Here is a 19,598-nt window from a genome sequence, read left to right as displayed (position 1 = left end):
GTTATCACAGCTCCTGGCCAGAACCCTTCCTCACTGATAACCTTCGTGTAACCTCGGTGTGTCTCCTCAGGCCTTTCTCTGTATGCTTGTGTACACGTACGGGGGCACTCTGAAATTAACGTTCCTCCTGGTATTTTGTTTTTAACATAAATTATCATTTGTATATATCATTGGCATCCTTTTCCCCCTAAACTTTATTAAATTAGAAACAACTAGCAGGGGACTGAAAATCAGGAGTCTGTTGTTCTAGTTTCAATGTTATCTTCCCTTTGATTTTATAATTTAGCCTTTATCTGTCCACATTTCCATATTCCCTTCCCTCTTGTCAGGATTCAACCTTTTAATCTTGTTTTCAAACTTTGTTAGGCTTGTTTCCTTAATACCTTGGAAGATTTCTAAATGAAATAACACACGGTGTTTTCTGGTTTTACAGAAAAAGTCCTATAAGTCACCCCATCAGTTAAGGCGCTGTTAGCACAGTCAGTACTGAAGGGGAACAGTAATACATTGGAAGGCAAGTATTAAGACACAGACAAGACCGTAGCTCCTTAGTCTTGGGTAAATCGTTACAATAACAACCACACCCACCAGAAACAAAAGCCTTTAAGCATATACTAAAGTATTACTGTCTGTCCTGCTTTGTCCTTTTTTATGTACTCCTGGTTTGTGATAGACAAGGAAAGGTTTTCCACCCATTCTCATTCTTCACCCCAGATTTGCATTTAATTAAATATATTCTTTATTTTTAAGAGGTAGGATAACCTTCCTTTAAACAAAAGGCTCCTTTTCTTTATATGAGCAAAGAGGCATACGACCCTTCTGTTCCTTGCTGTTTACCCAAGAGAAAGAAAAGCAGATGTCCACACAGAAACGTGGTGTGCATAACAGCTTTATCTGTAATGACCAAAAAACTGGAAACAACCCAGATGTTCATCAGCAAGTGAATGGATCTAGAATTGTGGCATATCCATAAAATCAAAAAAGAAATGAACTGTTAGTAAAAAAACAACGTAATAGATCTCAAGATAATTACACTGAATAAAAGCAACCAGACATGAGTATACACTGTATGCTCCCATTTATATAAAATGCTAGAAAACACAGACTAATTTTGAGTGGCCAACAGCAGCTCAGCGGTGCCTGGGGATGGGAAAGGGCCGAGAGTGGCAGGTGGATTGCAGAGGGTGTGAGGAAACTTTGGGAGGTAAACGGTTTACTTAATATCATAATTGTGATGGTAGCTTCATTCCATCTTCATGTACATGTCAGAATCTATCTCGTTGTACACTTTCAAAATGTAGAGTTTTATTGTACATGAATCATACCTCAGTACAGCTGTTTTTTAAAAATGTGTAGTTATGGCTGATTTGCATTGTTGTATAGCAGAAACCAGTGCAACACTGTAAAAAGAAAAAAAAAATTAAAGAAATTATTAGCTAAAAAAAAAATGGGTGTAGGTACAGGCCACAGAGATATTAATAGTACCTGTGATTTTGCTTGCACAACACATCAGATATTTTAATCCTGCATTGATACTGTTGCCTATCAATATGATATGCACTTCACTGTGTCACAATTAGGATTTCCCAGGTGGCTCGGTGGTAAACAATCTGCCTGCCAATGCAGGAGACACAGGTTCAATCCCTGGGTCGGGAGTATACCCTGGAGTAGGAAATGACAACCCACTCCAGTATTCTTGCCTGGAAAATCCCATGGACAGAGGAGCCTGGCAGGTAGGCTGCAGTCCATGTGGTCACAAAGAGACACGACTGAACGACTGAGCACGCGTCACAGTTACAGTGGTTAATAGATCTGCTACTGGGTCTTGTTGTTGATGTGTGAATAAAGAAGAACTTGTATTACTATAAGAAATACAAAATGTGTGTTTCTAAAATTTGATTCTTTCCAGAAGCTGTTTCCTTGGGAAAATACAAAAATATATGTCCTCCAGATGGATTTTCTAAAATCCAGTCTCTGAAACAGCTACACTATTTTTGAGTTTGATATTTTGAAGTTACCTGTTTAATTAAATATTGCACCAGTGCTTATACATACGGGCACTGCCTCTAGTGCTGTGACGCCATACTTATCCTGCCAATACTTATCCTTTGTATCTGTAAGCATTTTTTAAATTTTTTCTGATAGACGCAATTAAGCCATCAAACATTTCTACATAACAGCAAATCACTTGCATCGAGAATATGATTTTTACTTAACCATCATGTACTCTTCTGTCTCAGGTTGTAGAAATGTACTCTAGTGGAGGAGACCTTCACCTTGAACTTCCCACAGGGCAGCAGGGAGGCACCAGGAAGCTGTGGGTGAGTGCAGACGTGTTCTCGCGTGAGAGCGCTTGAAACCAGTTATTTCCTTACATGCACCAGAAAACACATAACTGCTTATCACCCAAAGAAATACGGGTGATGTCTCCATAATTACTGTCTTAGCATTAAATGTGTATCAAATATATTTGAAAACTGGAGAGACTGAGAGTAGTAGAGTGGTATTAATCATTTTTGGAAAGAGCAGTGAACAAAATTGGTGGAACCTTTAACCCCCTGTGTGGAAAGGAAGAGATTTTAACTATTCTTCTACAGAATAATATTGGTAAAGTTGTTTCTGAATCTAATCGTTTATAATATGCTTTACACTAAAATTGAAGAAAAAAAAAAGGAAAAAACCATGGAAGGGATTCATGGTATTTTTAAAGGTACATAATTGAACATTCAAACTTATTGTTGATGGCGGAGATGGCGTTTGCAGAGGGAACATAGGCTCTTGTGATGACTTAGAGACTAAGTTCTTAGGTGATCTCTCAGTACATCCACATTTAATGCTGTTGAAGATGTATCAGTAGTTTGTGTAAGTGGTGAGAGAACCACTTTCTCTTGGAGAATATTAGCAAATATTAACCAGATTAATGGATAGGTAGCCATTACCTAATTTGCAAAGGTTCCTGCCATAGGAGGATTGTTTTTATTCTTTAATGTTGTCTACTCAGCTTTAATCAGAAAAGGGAAAGGCATAGAATATGTAGCGCTTGTCGCTAAAATCACTGCTTATCCATAATTGAAGACACGTAGACTTCACCACATGAATAAGTTCTGAAGATCAGAGTTTCTTTGTTAATTGCCCTGTTAATTTAAAAACACACCACCTCTTGATTCTGTCATCTGACCAGTCTCAACCAGGGAAGGAAGGGATGTGCAGGGGACATTTTTTAGGATGTTAACTTGAACATTTAGAAACCAAATTGTCAGTGACTAAGTTAACTCCTAAGATATAGAAACACTCTAGCTAGTAGAAAGGTATGTAATGGACAGCCTTTTTATATCCTTTCACAAAAGTGTTTTGCCTTGAAATTATGATTTTGTTTGAAAAGACTTTGGGAGAAATTGTGTATAAAGCAATGCTTTATATAATTGATTATAAGGTATTAAATTCGTGTTATAATTCTAAATAGAAGAACTAAGAATTTACTGTGATGGGCTTCCCAGGTGGCGCTAGTGGTAAAGAACCCGCCTGCTAATGCAGGGGACATCAGAAACGCAGGTTGAATCCCTGGGGGAAAATCCCCTGGAGGAGGGCATGGCAACTCACTCCAGTATTTTTGCCTGGAGAATCCCATGGACAGAGGAGCCTGGCGGGTACAGTTCATAGAGTCACAAAGAGTTGGACACGACTGAAGCAACTTGGCACACACGCCGAAGTGGATTCTAATAAACATTAGAGAATTCAGATTTCTAATTAAGAACTGTAATGTAGCAGACATGGAAAATTGCTTTAATATTCTTAGCAGCTGCAAGAAAAAATAGTGATTCTTATTCCTACAAATCTAGGGTGGGATTGGCCTAGAGAAGGCAGCTGGCCTTGACCTCACTCCCAGCCTGTTTCAGTGAGCAAACCCCAGTCAGCTCCTGGAGATGGGGGTGTGGGCGATCCGTCTCTCATGGCCCCGAGAGGGTTCCAGTCACCTCTTTTCTACTTTGAGTCTAGAAAGTTAAGAGAATGGAGGTAAATGAAGACCAGTACATTCTGAACCACAGGGATTTCCTAAAATAGGCCAAAAGGTATGTGCAGAGAAACTCTGAAACTCTGCCCAGTGAAGCCAGTTTATTATAAAAGCAGGAAAAGATTTGTACCTCAAAAAAAAGTGTTTTTTCCAGTGCCTCTTCCTTCTAGTGTATATGTTGTATTCTCTTCCCTCTAGTGTATATGTATGTTTTTACGAACCTAAAAAGTTATGCTACTTTACACGCTAAGAGCCTTACTGAACACATTTGTTGAACTGTGGATTTGCTTGGGAAGCTTGTTCTGTTAGGTTTTAAACGAAAGGAGAGCCAAGTCTGTGTTCCCTTAGTTATCATTTAAAGAGAGTCCTGTGAATGTCTGGGAAAGCAATTTCTCTTTGATGGTGATGTGTTTATTGTTTAGAGGATTTGGACTGAACTCCTCTAAACAAGCACACCAATACAGCAAAAAAATTGGACTCTACCTTTTAATGATGGCTTTGCAGCTGACAGTTTGTTTTCATATAATTTTATCTCTTTTTTGTTTTGCTCAAATTTATATACCAAACTTCATCAATTTTAAGATACACACATTTGTATCATTTAACATCCTCCAAAATTGGACTGTGCAGTATAATCAGTGAAATGAATGTGTTTGTTTAATTGGCAGTATTTTTTTCTATATAAAATAATAATGCATCTTTTAGGTGATGTCATCTTATTCAATAAACTGTAGTGGTTTTGCTACATTCTGGTCTGTTAACTTGTCAGGAAATTCCTCCTTATGAAACCAAGGGAGTGATGAGAGCCAGTTTTTCATCTAGAGAAGCAGATAATCACACAGCTTTCATAAGAATAAAGACAAATGCTTCAGACAGCACGGAGTTTATCATCCTTCCGGTTGAAGTGGAAGTCACAACAGGTGAGTGGATGACTAAAGGAGCATGGTTTGTCTTCAGCACATCTTACTCTGGCAAGATGAAATATAATTGTGTACTCTTCTTTTTTCCAAGCTCCTGGAATTTATTCCTCAACTGAAATGTTAGATTTTGGCACACTGCGAACACAAGGTAAAAAAAAGAGATAGTGTCATGAAGTCTTTTTAAAAAATCCCTGTATTCATCGCTAAATGGCTCTCCTTTAACTCCTCTGTAATTAGTTCAGCTTTGAAAGTTATTTCTCAGTGTATTACATGATCTTTAGAAGTCTGCTTCTGGGAAGTCAGAGCCCTTAGGGGTTTACACCCCATTCTTCTGAGGGATGCCATTGCTTACCAGATGGGAAAGCAGTGTCATGGATAACTAAAGTCAAGTCTTCTTAATGGAAGATTGAGGCAGAAAGTAGTTTCTTAATCCAGTTTCTCACCTATTTAATTATACTAAATCTTTCAATTGTAAAATAAAGGAAATAGATTTACTTCTGAATTTTTGTTTAGATATGGATTAATTCAGTTGCATTATAATAATGTAATGTTAGAAATCAGTCCCTGAGGTCAGAGAACGAATTCAAATTCTAAAATTGAAAATAACCAAAGAGGATTTATTAAAATAAAAAAAGAAGGCATGTAATACAGGCTTCCTCCTATGGGGCCATATGTAATTGAAATTTGGTTGTTTAGGATTGAAGACCCATTCTTGAAGGTTAGATTTGGTTTTACTATAATACTTTCATATTGTACTTTATTGAATTGCTTCATTGTGCTTTGCTGGAAAACTGAAAGATTGGTGATGATGTCAATTTCACTGGAAAAGTTTGTTTTTTGATCTGATTGTTTAGTTCTTACAGTACTCACTGTCCTTAAAAGTAAGGCAGTTCCTGTCTAGGAATGTTATTGTCACATTCTTTTTATAAATGTGATTGTCATTCTACTTCACATTCTAAAATATATTTAAACTGATAGAAGAGAAAGATTCTAACTTGTTATAGAAAACATACCACTTTAAGAAATGTTTCTTTTCCTTAATTTTAACAGATCTACCAAAAGTTTTAAATCTTCATTTATTAAATTCAGGAACAAAAGATGTACCAATAACAGTAAGTTTTTGCTTACATTTTTTCCTAATTTATATATTCTTTGTTTTTAAACTTATATCAAAGTTATAAAATAAACTCCTGCTGTAAAGGATATCTGTTTTGTGGTGACCTGGTGACACTTTGGTTCAAAATAGAGTATAGGAAACCTGTTCTGCCTGTCTGATCAGATTTTAAGGATGAGAAGGGCATGTGAACAGTCTTCTCCAAGGACTCTGAACTAGCGTTCATGAGGTTCCTATTTAGGCCTGTGGATTCTGATGAATCCTAGGATCTGTGTGCTGTGTATAAAGAAAAATAGGTTGTTAGACTTAAGGTATGGTTAAGTAAAAAAGAGATATAAGATTCAGATGAGTTGAAAGGAGAAATCAGGAAGCAGAGAGATGTGATAGGTAGTGGTCGAGTGCTGTTAACCTGTGACACAGGGGCCCCTTCTGACTAGCATCGGCCATAGTTACCTCCGTAGCACGCTGGAACCAGGGTCCTCTCGCCGTCTCACGCATACGCATGGAACAAGTGACTTTGATGCCTTGTGTGGAATTGGCATGCCATGCGATGGTTTGAGGGAGCTAGAGTATCCAGATTTTGCTTTAGCCCATGACCTCACCTCCTGGTCATGGAGGTGAGATCCCCAAGTTACACAGAGAATAGTGGAAGAGGAAAGCAGTGTATTTTTATTATAACTTGTGCCGGTGTCAGAAAACCTATATTCAGAGAACTCTGATAAAAGTGAGATAGATCAGATGGGCTTTGAGACTTAGAAACCATTGTCCATTTCTACCCAAACCCAGAATTTACCACCAACTGATGGAGTAGAGACCGAGAAGAAGAGGGTACACAATCCCCAAGTAATGGGAGAGATGGTCACCCCAGGCAGCCACATTTTAATGCACAGTGACCTTGCTTACTGGGAGAGTTGTAGATTAAGCAGTGTCCTGTCAGACATATGACCTAGTATTTCTTGCTTGGTAGGAGAATTGGGAGTGAGTTAGGGGAATGGAGTCTGTAAAGAGCTTCCCCTAGGATACAGTGGAGCTGAAACTACCCCAGCCTGCGGTTCCTACCACTCCAGTGTTAGACCTGCTAAGTATACTGGGGTTCAGGCCCCTGCTCCTCAGGGAGGTCTTCAAGGGCCGGGACCCTTCCATAGATGACAAGAAACAGCTCCTTTGACCCTGCCACCCTGATAATGTATTTTTCTTTAAAAAACAAACAAACAAAATGCTGACTATTGTTGCTATATTAAGGGGTTAGGGATTATTTGATCTGTATTGAAGTTTTCACGAGTCTATAGAAAAATGAGCAATGTAAATGTTTATAAAAATATGAGTGTGTGTATATGTCAACATAATTAATATAAAGTTATAAACACCCTTTCTGGATAAGGACCATTCTGATATAATATACTTACTTCTTTGACGTTAAAATATTTGTTGTTTTAAAAAAAAAAAAAAATATTTGTTGTTTTATAAATAAAGGTAATACATAGTTGGGGAGGATTGTTTGGAGTTTTGTTTTGTTTTGTTTAATAGAATGAGTGGGAAAGTATTCTTTCCTCTTCTGTTTTTGGGGAGAATTTGTGAAGGATTGGTGTTAATTCTTCTTTAAATGTTTGGTGGAATTCACCAGTGAAGTCATCTGGACCTAAACTTTTGTTCATGGGATGTTTTAAAATTATTAATTCAATCTCTTTACTTGCTATAGGCCTATTCAGATTTTCTGTTTCTTCTGGAGCCAGTTTCAGTAGCTTCTGTCTTTCTAGGAATTTTTTCATTTCATCTAAGTTACCTAATTTGTTGGCATACCATTGTTCAGTGTTTACTTATAAAGCTCTTATTTTCTGTGAGGTAGAGAGTAATGGCCCACCTTCCATTCTTGATTTTAGAAATTGTGTCTCCTCTCTATTTAAAACAATTTTCAGTCTCTCCAAAGGTTTGTCACTTTTGTCGACCCTTTCAGAGGACCAACCTTTGGTTTTGTTAAATTCCTCTAGTATTTTTTGGTTCAACATTAAACTACCCTTTGTTTTATGAACAAAGGTAGAACTACGAGAGTAGGAATTTCTCCTTTTTCCCCTCATCCCCAACATCCTCACATTTGCAAAAATAAAAAGTTAGACTTCCTTACAGACACAGACACACATTTCAGGTTTTACCAGGGAAATGAAAAGGCCTAAGAATCACCACTCTATTATAACATTTCAGAATCTCACTTTATACTCGGAGTTGTGATTCTTTTTCTTCAGACTTTTCCAGTTTAGTGTTATCAGAGTCTCCTCTGTCACGGGATGTGACTCTTTCTGCTCAGTCTATCCAGGTTGCTTTGGCTACAGCCTGCTTTTGTTCTCTGAACTTCTGGGTCCAGAATTTCTTCTGGAGCCCAGCTGGCAGCAAGGAGCTCAGTTACCACATACGTGATGCTGTGTGCACACCTCCCTTTCCGGCCCACATGCTAGAGGCCTGGCCTCTGCAGGACCTCCTGAAACTCACCATCTGGCTTCATTCTGGGAGTCCCCTTTAAAGTCAGTCGCGCACGTGCGTACAGGTCAGACTCTTGGCTGTGGGTGGAGGGCCTGCTGTTGCCCCAGTTTGAGACATCAGATAATTGTTATTATTTTGTGTGTGTTCTGCCTGCTGTCTGTCTCTTACTGGTTTCTTTGATCCTGTGGATTGTCTCACACAGTGTAGGAGCTCTCATGCTTGTTGGGCAGATTTCAGGCCTGAAGTCCTGTCTCCATATGTACAGGCTTGGGGGCTTCCCTGGTGGCTCAAATGGTAAAAGAATCTGCCTGCAATGCAGGAGATCCAGAGTCAGTATTCTTGGCCTGGAGAGTTCCATGGACAGAGGAGCCTGGCTGGCTACAGTCCATGGGGTCACAAAGAGTGGGACACAACTCAATGAATTTCATTTCACTTCAGACGTTTATTGGGGAGGTGCCTTTTCTTAGCCCACACATTCTGGTCTAACTTTTTACATACAATGAATGGACCCAAATGTCTTGAAAAATAAACATTTTCTAGAAAAATGAAATCAGCAATTCTAAGAATGTGAATGAAAAAAATTTACTATTTAATTCATTTACAGTAAACATAAGTATAAACAGGCCCACGTTCCTACTTTTCTCTTTTATTAAGGAGTTTTAGAATACATTGTAAGTGAACATTTTTGCTCTTACCATGAGTTAGGCTTTATGGTAAGTTCTTTACATGGATTATCTTATTTGATGCAACTCTCCTGTAAGATACACAGGTCCTTCTTTTCCAAATAGGGAAAATGAGTCAGACCTTTTAAAGTAACTAAATTCAGCTATATAAAATGCAAAAATTCAGTTCCCTCAGTCGTGTCCAGCTCTTTGCGACCCCATGGACTGCAGCATGCCAGGCTTCCCTGTCCATCACAAACTCCCGAAGCTTGCTCAAACTCCCCATCCTTTGAGTCGGTGATGCCATCCAACCATCTCATTCTCTGTCGTCCCCTTCTCCTCCTGCCTTCAATCTTTCCCAGCATCTGGGTGTTTTCCAGTGAATCAGTTTTTGCATCAGGCAGCCAAAGTATTGGGAGTTTTAGCTTCAGCATCAGTCCTTCCAGTGAATATTCAGGACTGATTTCCTTTAGGATTGACTAGTTGGATCTCCTTGCAGCCCAAGAGACTCTCAAGAGTCTTCTCCAGCAGCACAGTTCAAAAGCATCAATTCTTTGGCTTTCAGCTTTCTTTATAGTCCAACTCTCACATCTGTCCCATGACCACTGGAAAAACCATAGCTTTGACTAGATGGACCTTTGCTGGCAAAGTAATGTCTCTGCTTTTTATTATGCTGTCTAGGTTGGTCATAACTTTTCTTCCAAGGAGCAAGCGTCTTTTAATGTCTTGGCCACAGTCACCATCTGCAGTGATTTTGGAGCCCAAAAAAATAAAGTCTGTCACTGTTTCCATTGTTACCCTGTCTATTTGCCATAAAGTGATAAGACTAGATACCATGATCTTAGTTTTCTGAATGTTGAGTTTTAAGCCTACTTTTTAACCCCTCTCTTTCACTTTCATCAAGAGGCTCTTTAGTTCTTCTTTGCTTTCTGCCGTAAGGGTGGTATCATCTGTGTATCTGAGGTTATTGATATTTCTCCCAGCAATCTTGATTCCAGCTTGTGCTTCATCCAGCCCGGCATTTCGCATGATATGCTCTGCATATAAGTTAAATAAGCAGGATGACAATATACAGCCTTGACATACTCCTTTTCGTATTTGGAACCAGTCTGTTGTTCCATGTCCAGTTCTAATTGTTGCTTCTTCACCTGCATACAGATTTCTCAGGAGGCAGGTCAGGTGGTCTGGTATTCCCATCTCTTTAAGAATTTTCCAGAGTTTATTGTGATCCGCACAGTCAAAGGCTTTGGCATAGTCAATAAAGCAGAAATAGATGTTTTTCTGGAACTCTCTTTTTGATGATCCAGCAGATGTTAGCAATTTGATCTCTGGTTCCTCTGCCTTTTCTAAAACCAGCTTGAACATCTGGAAGTTCACGGTTCATGTACTGTTGAAGCCTGGCTTGGAGAATTTTGAGAATTACTTTGCAAGTGTGTGAGATGAGTGCAATTGTGCGGTAGTTTGAGCATTCTTTGGCATTGCCTTTCTTTGGGATTGGAATGAAAACTGACCTTTTCCAGTCCTGTGGCCACTGCTGAGTTTTCCAAATTTGCTGGCATATTAAATGCAAAAGTTACTTGAAAGTATATTAGGTATGCTTATCAATCAAGTTTTTATGACTATATCATTTTGATTTTATATTCAGTATTCCTATTAAAAGCCTATTGGTTTATGTACCTGTCCTAGATCTACATCTGTGCCTACCTGTGTATGTTTTCTTCTAACACCTGAAGCCTATACTCTTGCTTGTGTTATGGTAGACTTATTTCCTCATTCATTCATTCATTCCCTCATCCACTCATTCAGTAAATATTCAGTAAGTATCAGCTGTATGCCAGCTTCTGTGCTGAGTACTCAGGATACAGCAGGGAACCAAGGTCTTGCCCTTACTGAGCTCATTTTTTTTTAGTTGGGAGACAGACAAACAGGTATGCAACATTATTGTAAACTGAGAAATAAACCGAATGGCGTGTAAGTCGAGGAAAGAGTTGGTTTAGGTAGTGCTGTCTCTGAGGAGCTGACATTTGAGGTAGTAACTGAAGAGTGAGAAGCAGGCCCCCATAAGGAAAGCAGAGCTGGTGGACAAGTGTTCCATCACAGGGATGAGCAAGTGCAAAGACCTGAGGGCAGCTGCAAATGTTGAAACTCACTGGGCCCAGATGCAAAAGACGGGCTGGAGGGTCGAGCAGGGTTTCCCGGGCTCCTGGGAGGGGTTTTGGTTTTACTATAAGGGCAATGGAAAATTACGGAATTTTAAGCAAGGATGTGATATCATTTGATCTATGTGTTATTAAAGTCACTGTAGCTGCTTTTTAGAGAATGAACTGAAGAAGGTTAAAAATCTGTTGCAGTGGTCCAGTTGAGAGATGATGATAGCTTGGACTTCTTGCCTGATCAGCCAGGGGATGGACCCGTCTGCCATGGAAACTGAGTATTAAGAGAGCTTCCCAGGGTTCTTCCGTAGTATGCCAGACCTACAGACTGGTGCATATGAGAAAGGTCCCTGCCTCCCTCCCTTCAGGGAATTCAGTGTCTCTTCACTTTTCAAGATATAAGACTACTTCCCAGGTGGAGCAGTGGTAAAGATTCCACCTGCCAAGGCAGGAGATGCGGTTTGGGAAGATCCCCTGGAGAAGGAAATGGCAACCCACTCCAGTATTCTTGCCTGGAAAATCCCATGGACAAAGGACTCTGATGGGCTACAGTCCATGGTATCACAAAGAGTCTGACATGACTGACCACACACACACACTAAAGTAAGCAATTCCTAATATAAGCTCCTCACCATCAGTAAGCAAGATACCCAGGTTCGAGCCTTCCTGACACAGCTCGTCTATAGTGCAACTTTGAAAATATAGTTTTCCTCAACATTTATAAAACATTAATGCTGTATAAATAATGGAGTAAGTTTGCTTGAGATGTCTTAAAACACCTTTGTATGACGTTTCCTTGCTAACTAATAAGAAATCATAGATGTTCTTAAATTTTACCTTTGTCAACTTGACGTGAGCCTTAGAAAATCTGTGCACCTACTATTAACAGTACAATTGCTGTATACCAGAAGGTTGTTTTTTTTTTTTTTTTTTTTTGCTTGCTTGCTTAAAGCAGTTGAGTCGTTTCAGAATGTCCTGGGCCTGGTATCTCACTTGAGAGTTACTGAGCATAGTTGGGTATGAATGTCGTGAGAAAGACTGGAACTATATTTAGAGCCTATGCAAGCTGCCTTTCCTGGGAATCTTGCCACATTTTTTCCACTTCTCAATTATCTTTAAGTAAACAACAGTTAGTGACTGATGCTGAAATATATTGTTAGTATAAATATGCTTATTACAAGTTTCTGATTATTACTTTTCATTTAAAGCCACCAGAATGAGCCAACTGTTTAAGTCTTTCGTTTGTTTTGCTTTGTTTTTGTTTCCTTGAAAAACGGGTTTTTAACTGATTGGGGTATTTTTTCTTTGAATGGTAGTAAGTGAACACTTCAGACCATTTGTACAAAACATGAGTCAATTGAATATTATTTTACTATTAGTGTAAATAATATTACTATTAGTAATACTACTATTGGTAAAATAATATGACTGTTATTTTAAGGTAATATTAATAATACGGATATAAACTTTTCCTCTGGTAAGGAAAGTCTTAAAGTGTGTTTCATACAAGAAAAGCATTTTTTATCATCAACTAAGTTCTTACTACTTAACAGTGACTGTGTGGTAAGAAGTACCATTGCTTAGCTGTTTCTGGCATAGGCTCGTGCTTACTACTGATGAACTGCAGCTTACAGTCTTTAAGCGTGTTTGAAAATGGTCAAGGTTCCATTGCTGCTGTATCACAGTCAACAGAGCAAGTGAAAGAATTAGGGACCAAATGTGTCCTCTGTAAACTACAAAGCTTTACGTGATCATTTCTCAAAATAAATCCTGACCTCGGGATGAAAAGAAAGTGAAAGTGAAGTCGCTCAGTTGTGTCCGACTCTTTGCGACCCCATGGACTTGTAGCCTATCAGGCTCCTCCGTCCGTGGGATTTTCCAGGCAAGAGTGCTGGAATGGATTGCCATTTCCTTCTCCAGGGGATCTTCCTGACCCAGGAATCGAACCCAGGTCTCCCGCATTGCAGGCATACGCTTTTACCGTCTGAGCCACCAGGGAAGCCCTCAGGATAAATACGACTAATTCTAAGAAAAACAACAAAATTAATAGAATCACATTTTTTAGATAGATGAAAACTTTGTTGTTGTTGTTTAGTTGCTGAGTCATGTCCAGCTCTTTTGCTACCCCTTGGACTGTAGCCAGGCATGGATTTCTCAGGCAAGACACTGGAGTGGGTTGTCATTTTCTTCTCCAGGGTATATTCCTGACCCAGGAATTGAACCTACATCCGCAATGGCAAGTGGATTCTTTACCACTGAACCACCAGGGAAGCCCCTGATGGAAACTTAGAAAATAACCTAATCCCGTCCCCTACAATTTTACAGGAAGAAACATGGCCCAGAGTAAATTGCAGCTTACAGAAATTTACACTGCAGGTTAAATAGTTAAAATTCTTTTGTTGTAAACTCATCACTCTGGGTTTCTGTACTGCTTTCCTTTCCTTCTGAAAAAATATAGTAGCATAGTATGACGAAACCAAATGAACTTTCTCCAGTTATCTTATAGTCAGGCTGCTTTGTTTTACTGTTAAAAATACATATCAATACATATACACATGCATACCCTTCAAGGAAGGAGAAGATTCATACTTTAAATGACTGCTAATAACAGCAGGATTATTGATAGCAAATATATTGATATGAACCCGTCAGCACCCCCATCCCCTATTAGCGATTCAGAAGCAAAGTAAGAGTTCTCAAAGAAGAAGAAAGAGATAAAATGCTGGGAGAGCCTGCAGCCAAGAGCTAAGGCAATTAAGATTTCCAGCACAGAAAACCACAGGGTCCTCCTGAGGACCATCATCCAAGGCCCAGTAAAGACACCCTGACAGCTGAGTCACTGACCAGCAATGGGAGGGGCTGACTGGAACTCAGAAGCAGTATCTGTCATCTCTGTAGGTAAGCAACTTTGTTTTCCTGTGATTGAACATGGTGCGAGCGACAGCGTTCCTCTCACTCTCCTAAGATGCTTCTTGTGCCTTCAAAGGACTGTCCTTCTTTCTCTTTAGGCACATTTGTTGCTTAGTCACTAAGTCATCTCCAACTCTTTTGCAAACCACAGGGAATCTTTCTGACCCAGGGATTGAACCTGTGTCTCTTGCATCTTGTGCGTTGGCAAGCAGATTCTTTGCCACTGAGCCACCTGGAAAGCTTAGCTTTTTGAATAGAAAATTCAAACTCTCTTAAATTCAACTCTTTTAAGTTGAAAGCATTCTGACCTGTTTTAGGTTGCACATTCCTGCCATCCACTTCACCATTCAGCCCCTCAGCCCCTGTTGTAAACCCTGAAGATCCTCTTTTCTTATATGTGAATTAGACATTCATTTTAAAAAGAAATCTTTTTTCTTTATTATGTATTTATACTCATTGCCCTAGTTTGACTTTAGATTTTTTAATACTCACTTATCTATCACACATTTTTCCTTCTGGTCATCATTTTATTTCATAAAGACTGTCTATTGAAATTGAGATTTTATCATTTAGCCTACTCCATTTAAAGCAACCACTTAAACTTTTCAGATTTTGATTCTGCTTCACTTTTCCAGTACACTTTTCAGTATAAACTGGACCACTAGACTAAAATAATGCAGTGTAAATTTTTCTCTTTGCAGAGTGTTCGACCTACACCACAAAATGATGCTGTCACTGTACACTTTAAACCAATTACATTAAAAGCTTCAGAAAGTAAATATACCAAGGTAGCAAGTATTAGTTTTGATGGTAAGTATTCAACTTTTTCTAATAGAGTGGTCTTATTTTGATAACTTAGACGACATCTGTGTTGACATCTTAATATAAAAACCCAGACCATTTTACAGTTAGATTTTATAATACTAGTCAGATTGGTTTTTCTTGTAAACCATCATGAACTCTTATTTGATTGTTTCTTGAAAGTAAATATTATAATTTCATAAACCTGAATTAGTATTAGCAAATACATTAGGATTGCAATTAAATTTTTTTTAATCTAGGCTCTTTCATATACGTATCTATTAAGCTTTGTCTTAATTATGAAGTCATTAATTTTTGTAATTGATACATACTTGAATTTCAGAAGCACATTTGAATTTTAGAGCAGAAGTAAAGTATTTTCTGTAACATTTCCATATTTTGGCTTTTATAAACAAGGCAGGCAGTCCTATCTAAACTAAAATGACAGCCTTTATCGTAGAATTGTCAAGTTAAATAACAGTTATTTCAAGCATGTATATTGTGTATTTTGACTTTTGAACTGTTAACTCAGACTTTAGCTTGTTTTAATAGCAGGTTTTTATTCAGTTTTGCCTACTTAATTAGAAGATGTACTGCATTTGCTATCATAAAATGTTTTGAGTAGTAACTTAATGGCTGTCTAAATGTGTGATTAAATTTAATGAAAGCTGAAACTCCAAATGGGGCTTTTCTCATAATGGCCTATCCAAGTGAGGAGCCCTGAAGCTTGAGCTTTGGCCTCATGATAAAGCCATCTTTGCTCATAATCCACATTTTATAGCTAAGCTCCTCATCAGGAGAGAATGTTTGGCCACTGCAGACCCCCCTGAGTGGGGCCAGTGTCTGTGAGGTATCTGTGCTCACTCCTCTCACATGGAAGGCCTGGAGCAGCTGCACACTTGGCTGCCAACACAGCATTCATCCCACAAGCTCCGAGAAAACGCCTGAAGAAATTGAGATTATACACATGGCGCACTTTCATAAACCAGCTGTCAAAAAATAATCCGTATTGAAGGCTTGATGGCACAGATATTTCCAAATGTGTGATGAGTGGTCTTCTGACACCAGCCATGACCGCCAGTTATCAGTGTCAGTATCAGCAAGTACATTGCCTTCCCTTACTGAGAAAGAGTTTCTGACCCTAAGAACAGACAAATCTGCTAAGTCCAAGAAGGCCAGGGCACACACTAGGGCAGTGCAGCTGTGCTGTGTGGTGCCCCTCGCCCTTCTCCAGCGCCTGTGCTGACAGCCTGGTGACTGCTCCCACTCATAAATGAATGTCAGGAGTGGTGGTTCTTCTGAGATCACAGAGTCTAAAATAAGTGTTTCTTAAAGAAATTATGTAAAATTTAGCACAAAGACAAGAGAAGGCATCTTTTAAAGAAAGTGCTACATTTCTTAAAAGTGCTTTTTATTTGTTATAAAAACTGGCAGATTTATTCTGCAAGGGCCCATTTTCAAGAAGCTCAAGGTGAAGGTGGGAGAGGAGAGGTTTCCTCTGCTTCTCCTCCCCCTCATCTTTGAAAGTGGTTTTCATCATCATGGAAAAATCCCTCCACTTCACACTTGCTCCCTCCTTCCCCACCACCACCCCTAGATTACAATACAAATCTCAATACTGAGATTCCTGTGAAAATCATCAATCAAGAAATGCACTTTTCACTTAACTTTGAAAATGTTCAGGGGGAATTCCCTGGCGGCCCAGTGGTTAGGATTCAGCACTTTGACTGCCACAGCCCTGGTTCAGTCTTGGTGGGGACGCTAAGATTCCACAAGCCCCACAGCACAGCCAAACTAATTAATTATAAAAATAAACATAAAAATTTCAGAACGTGCCACGAATATTCACTCTGCAACGTTGACTTACCATGTAATCATTTGTCTCTTAAAGTCATGATTCCTTATGATTTTTAACTGAATTTTCTTGACACTTTAACCACTTCATTTGCTAAAATATAACTTGATAAGGTGCTACTGCAGCTAAGTCGCTTCAGTCGTGTCTGACTCTGTGCGACCCCATAGACGGCAGCCCACCAGGCTCCCCCGTCCCTGGGATTCTCCAGGCAAGAACACTGGAGTGGGTTGCCATTTCCTTCTCCAATGCATGAAAGTGAAGAGTGAAAGTGAAGTTGCTCAGTCGTGTCCGACTCTTAGCGACCCCATGGACTGCAGGCCACCAGGCTCCTCCGTCCATGGGATTTGCCAGGCCGGAGTACTGGAGTGGGGTGCCATTGCCTTCTCCATGATAAGGGACTTTGAAATGCCTAAATTATGGCCCTTGTTACCAACCTTGCTGCTGCTGCTAAGTCGCTCCAGTCGTGTTCAACTCTGTGCTACCCCATAGACAGCAGCCACCAGGCCTTATGTCAGAATAAATAGCAAAAAAAAAAAAATAAGCATCCAGAAACGGCTGTACAGTAAACAGAAGGAAATGGGGCTTTATGGGAGGTGTAAAAGTCTGAATGCACACTGCCTGTACACAGCCACGTACTAGATGTCATACCATTATTTTGTTCCTTTTTTATGCTAAAGTTGGATAACACACATTTGCAGACCCTACATATAAAATTCCTCTCATAAGTGGAAGTGTTCCTGAAGTACTTTAAAGGAGATAAACATAAACAGGTTCTTTATTTGCTTTGAAAGGAACATCTAATGGGTACCCAGATTGGATCCAACTGACTATTTCTGTAATTCCAGAAGGAAAATCACAAGTGATCCAAAATTTAAAGGTTTTAACTTCATCTGTGAGAACAGTATGATGGCAGGGAGAGTGTATGTCTCATAACTCTTGGCATTTCTTGCACCAGGCTACTTTATCGGTATTTATAGCAAGATTCTGACCACACAAGGAATGTTATTTCTTAATTAGCTGTGAAGCAACAGTTCTCAATTTGGGGACATTTGGCAACATCTGCAGACACTTTTGGGTAAAGCAGCTGATGTCTCACAGATAGAAGCTGTTTTGACAGCACTGCCCAACATCCCACAGTGCACAGGACAGCCACCCCACCGCCACCGCACCCCCCACCCGCCAGCAGAGTTTACCTGACCTGAAATGTTCACAGCACCAAGGTTGAGCAATCCCTGTTGTACGTAAAGCCAGAGCTTATGGTGAGAGAGAAATAGCTCAGATTATAGCATTTTCCCTCCTGAATGGTATTCACTTGCTAGTTCCTTACCTATTTATCCCGTTCCAGGAAAATTGAAATATCTTTCCATTTTTGAATGGAAAATGTGATATTTGACTTAAAGTGTTGTCACTGTATTCTGTGTGCCAGTTTGAAAGCTCATTGTCTTTTTAAGACTTCTATCCATCCACGCAGAGTCACCCTCATCCTCCTCTGTGTAAACTCATTGGTAGCAGAAGGTGGCAGATTATCTTCTGTGCTTCGTTTCAGCATCAAAGGCGAAAAAACCATCTCAGTTTTCTGGGAAAATAACTGTGAAAGCAAAGGAAAAGAGTTATTCTAAACTTGAAATACCATATCAAGCAGAGGTTTTAGATGGGTGAGTTTCTGTTTTAAATAAACTTTGTAACTTTTTACTAATCAGTAAGTTCTGTTTTCCTACTCTCTGACTTTAGCAGAAGTAGTAGGCAAATTCACATAAACTCCATGGAATTAGTATTAAAAAAACTTCAGCCATAAAGGAGAAAAATCTTCTGTATTTTGTTCATTTTTTTTTTTTTTTTTTTTTACTTTTAGAAGAAAGAAGTAAATGGGATGATATGATTTGGGCTTAAATGAAATCCTAATGATTCCATAATGCAATAGAAAAGTGAATCTGTGATTTTTAAATCACTTGAAGCATTTCATTTCTGTAATTATTTTTGTAACATGCAGATGACTATACCTTGTTTATTAAAGTATATTGTCACTTGAAACAAAGTCATTTTTATTCCTTTATAAACCCATTAAACACTGTTCTAAAATTATAGCTTTTTACAAATAGGTAATAATATATGTAGTTCAATTTTCTACTTTAACCAGTAATAGTTTCATGTCCAGCTTAGTAGGGACTTGTTTTAACAAAGCTGGTTGCAACTGAATGATGAACATGTTTTTTTTTTTTTTTAATAGCTTAAAACTTCTTTTGTTAGTACATTCTTGATGTTCATTGTTTGGTTACATATAATGTGGTAGCAAATAGTTCTTTTTATTACACTATAATAAATTTTCTTTTAAATCATATGGTCAATCACTAAAATATTTATAGTCTTAATTCTCTAACAACAGTCCTTACTGCTAAACGTAAATTATTACACACCACTAAAGAACTTGCATTATAAATTAACATGTGAAAATAAAAATGATTTGTTTTTGTTTTTTTCAAATAGTTATTTGGGATTTGATCACGCTGCAACATTATTTCACATTCGAGACAGTCCTGCTGATCCTGTGGAAAGGCCAATTTACCTTACTAACACTTTCAGCTTTGCGATCCTCATTCATGATGTGTTGCTACCAGAAGAAGCCAAAACAATGTTTAAAGTATGTTTCTGACCCCTCATACTTTTGATTTTACCAGTCTCCCAAGCAAACGGTACTG

At 38.8% G+C, this 19,598-nt stretch overlaps 1 protein-coding gene across 3 annotated transcripts in view; it reads left to right on the top strand.

Annotated features, from left to right (window-relative positions):
• The window catches only part of TMEM131 (transmembrane protein 131), a 185,738-nt gene that overhangs the window by 124,334 nt on the left and 41,806 nt on the right, over window positions 1–19,598 (top strand). For all 3 annotated transcript variants that reach the window (XM_002691141.7, XM_059891637.1, XM_059891636.1), the window contains 7 exons: window positions 2,241–2,321; window positions 4,782–4,932; window positions 5,024–5,080; window positions 5,983–6,044; window positions 14,948–15,056; window positions 18,449–18,557; window positions 19,387–19,540. In XM_002691141.7, coding sequence (XP_002691187.1) covers window positions 2,241–2,321; window positions 4,782–4,932; window positions 5,024–5,080; window positions 5,983–6,044; window positions 14,948–15,056; window positions 18,449–18,557; window positions 19,387–19,540 — 723 coding nt within the window. The remainder of the gene's footprint in view (window positions 1–2,240; window positions 2,322–4,781; window positions 4,933–5,023; window positions 5,081–5,982; window positions 6,045–14,947; window positions 15,057–18,448; window positions 18,558–19,386; window positions 19,541–19,598) is intronic.

The sequence above is a fragment of the Bos taurus genome, chromosome 11 (genome assembly GCF_002263795.3).
Source record: "Bos taurus isolate L1 Dominette 01449 registration number 42190680 breed Hereford chromosome 11, ARS-UCD2.0, whole genome shotgun sequence".
In the NCBI taxonomy this organism is placed as follows: Eukaryota; Metazoa; Chordata; class Mammalia; order Artiodactyla; family Bovidae; genus Bos; species Bos taurus.
This window is presented reverse-complemented; position numbering and strand designations above follow the sequence as displayed.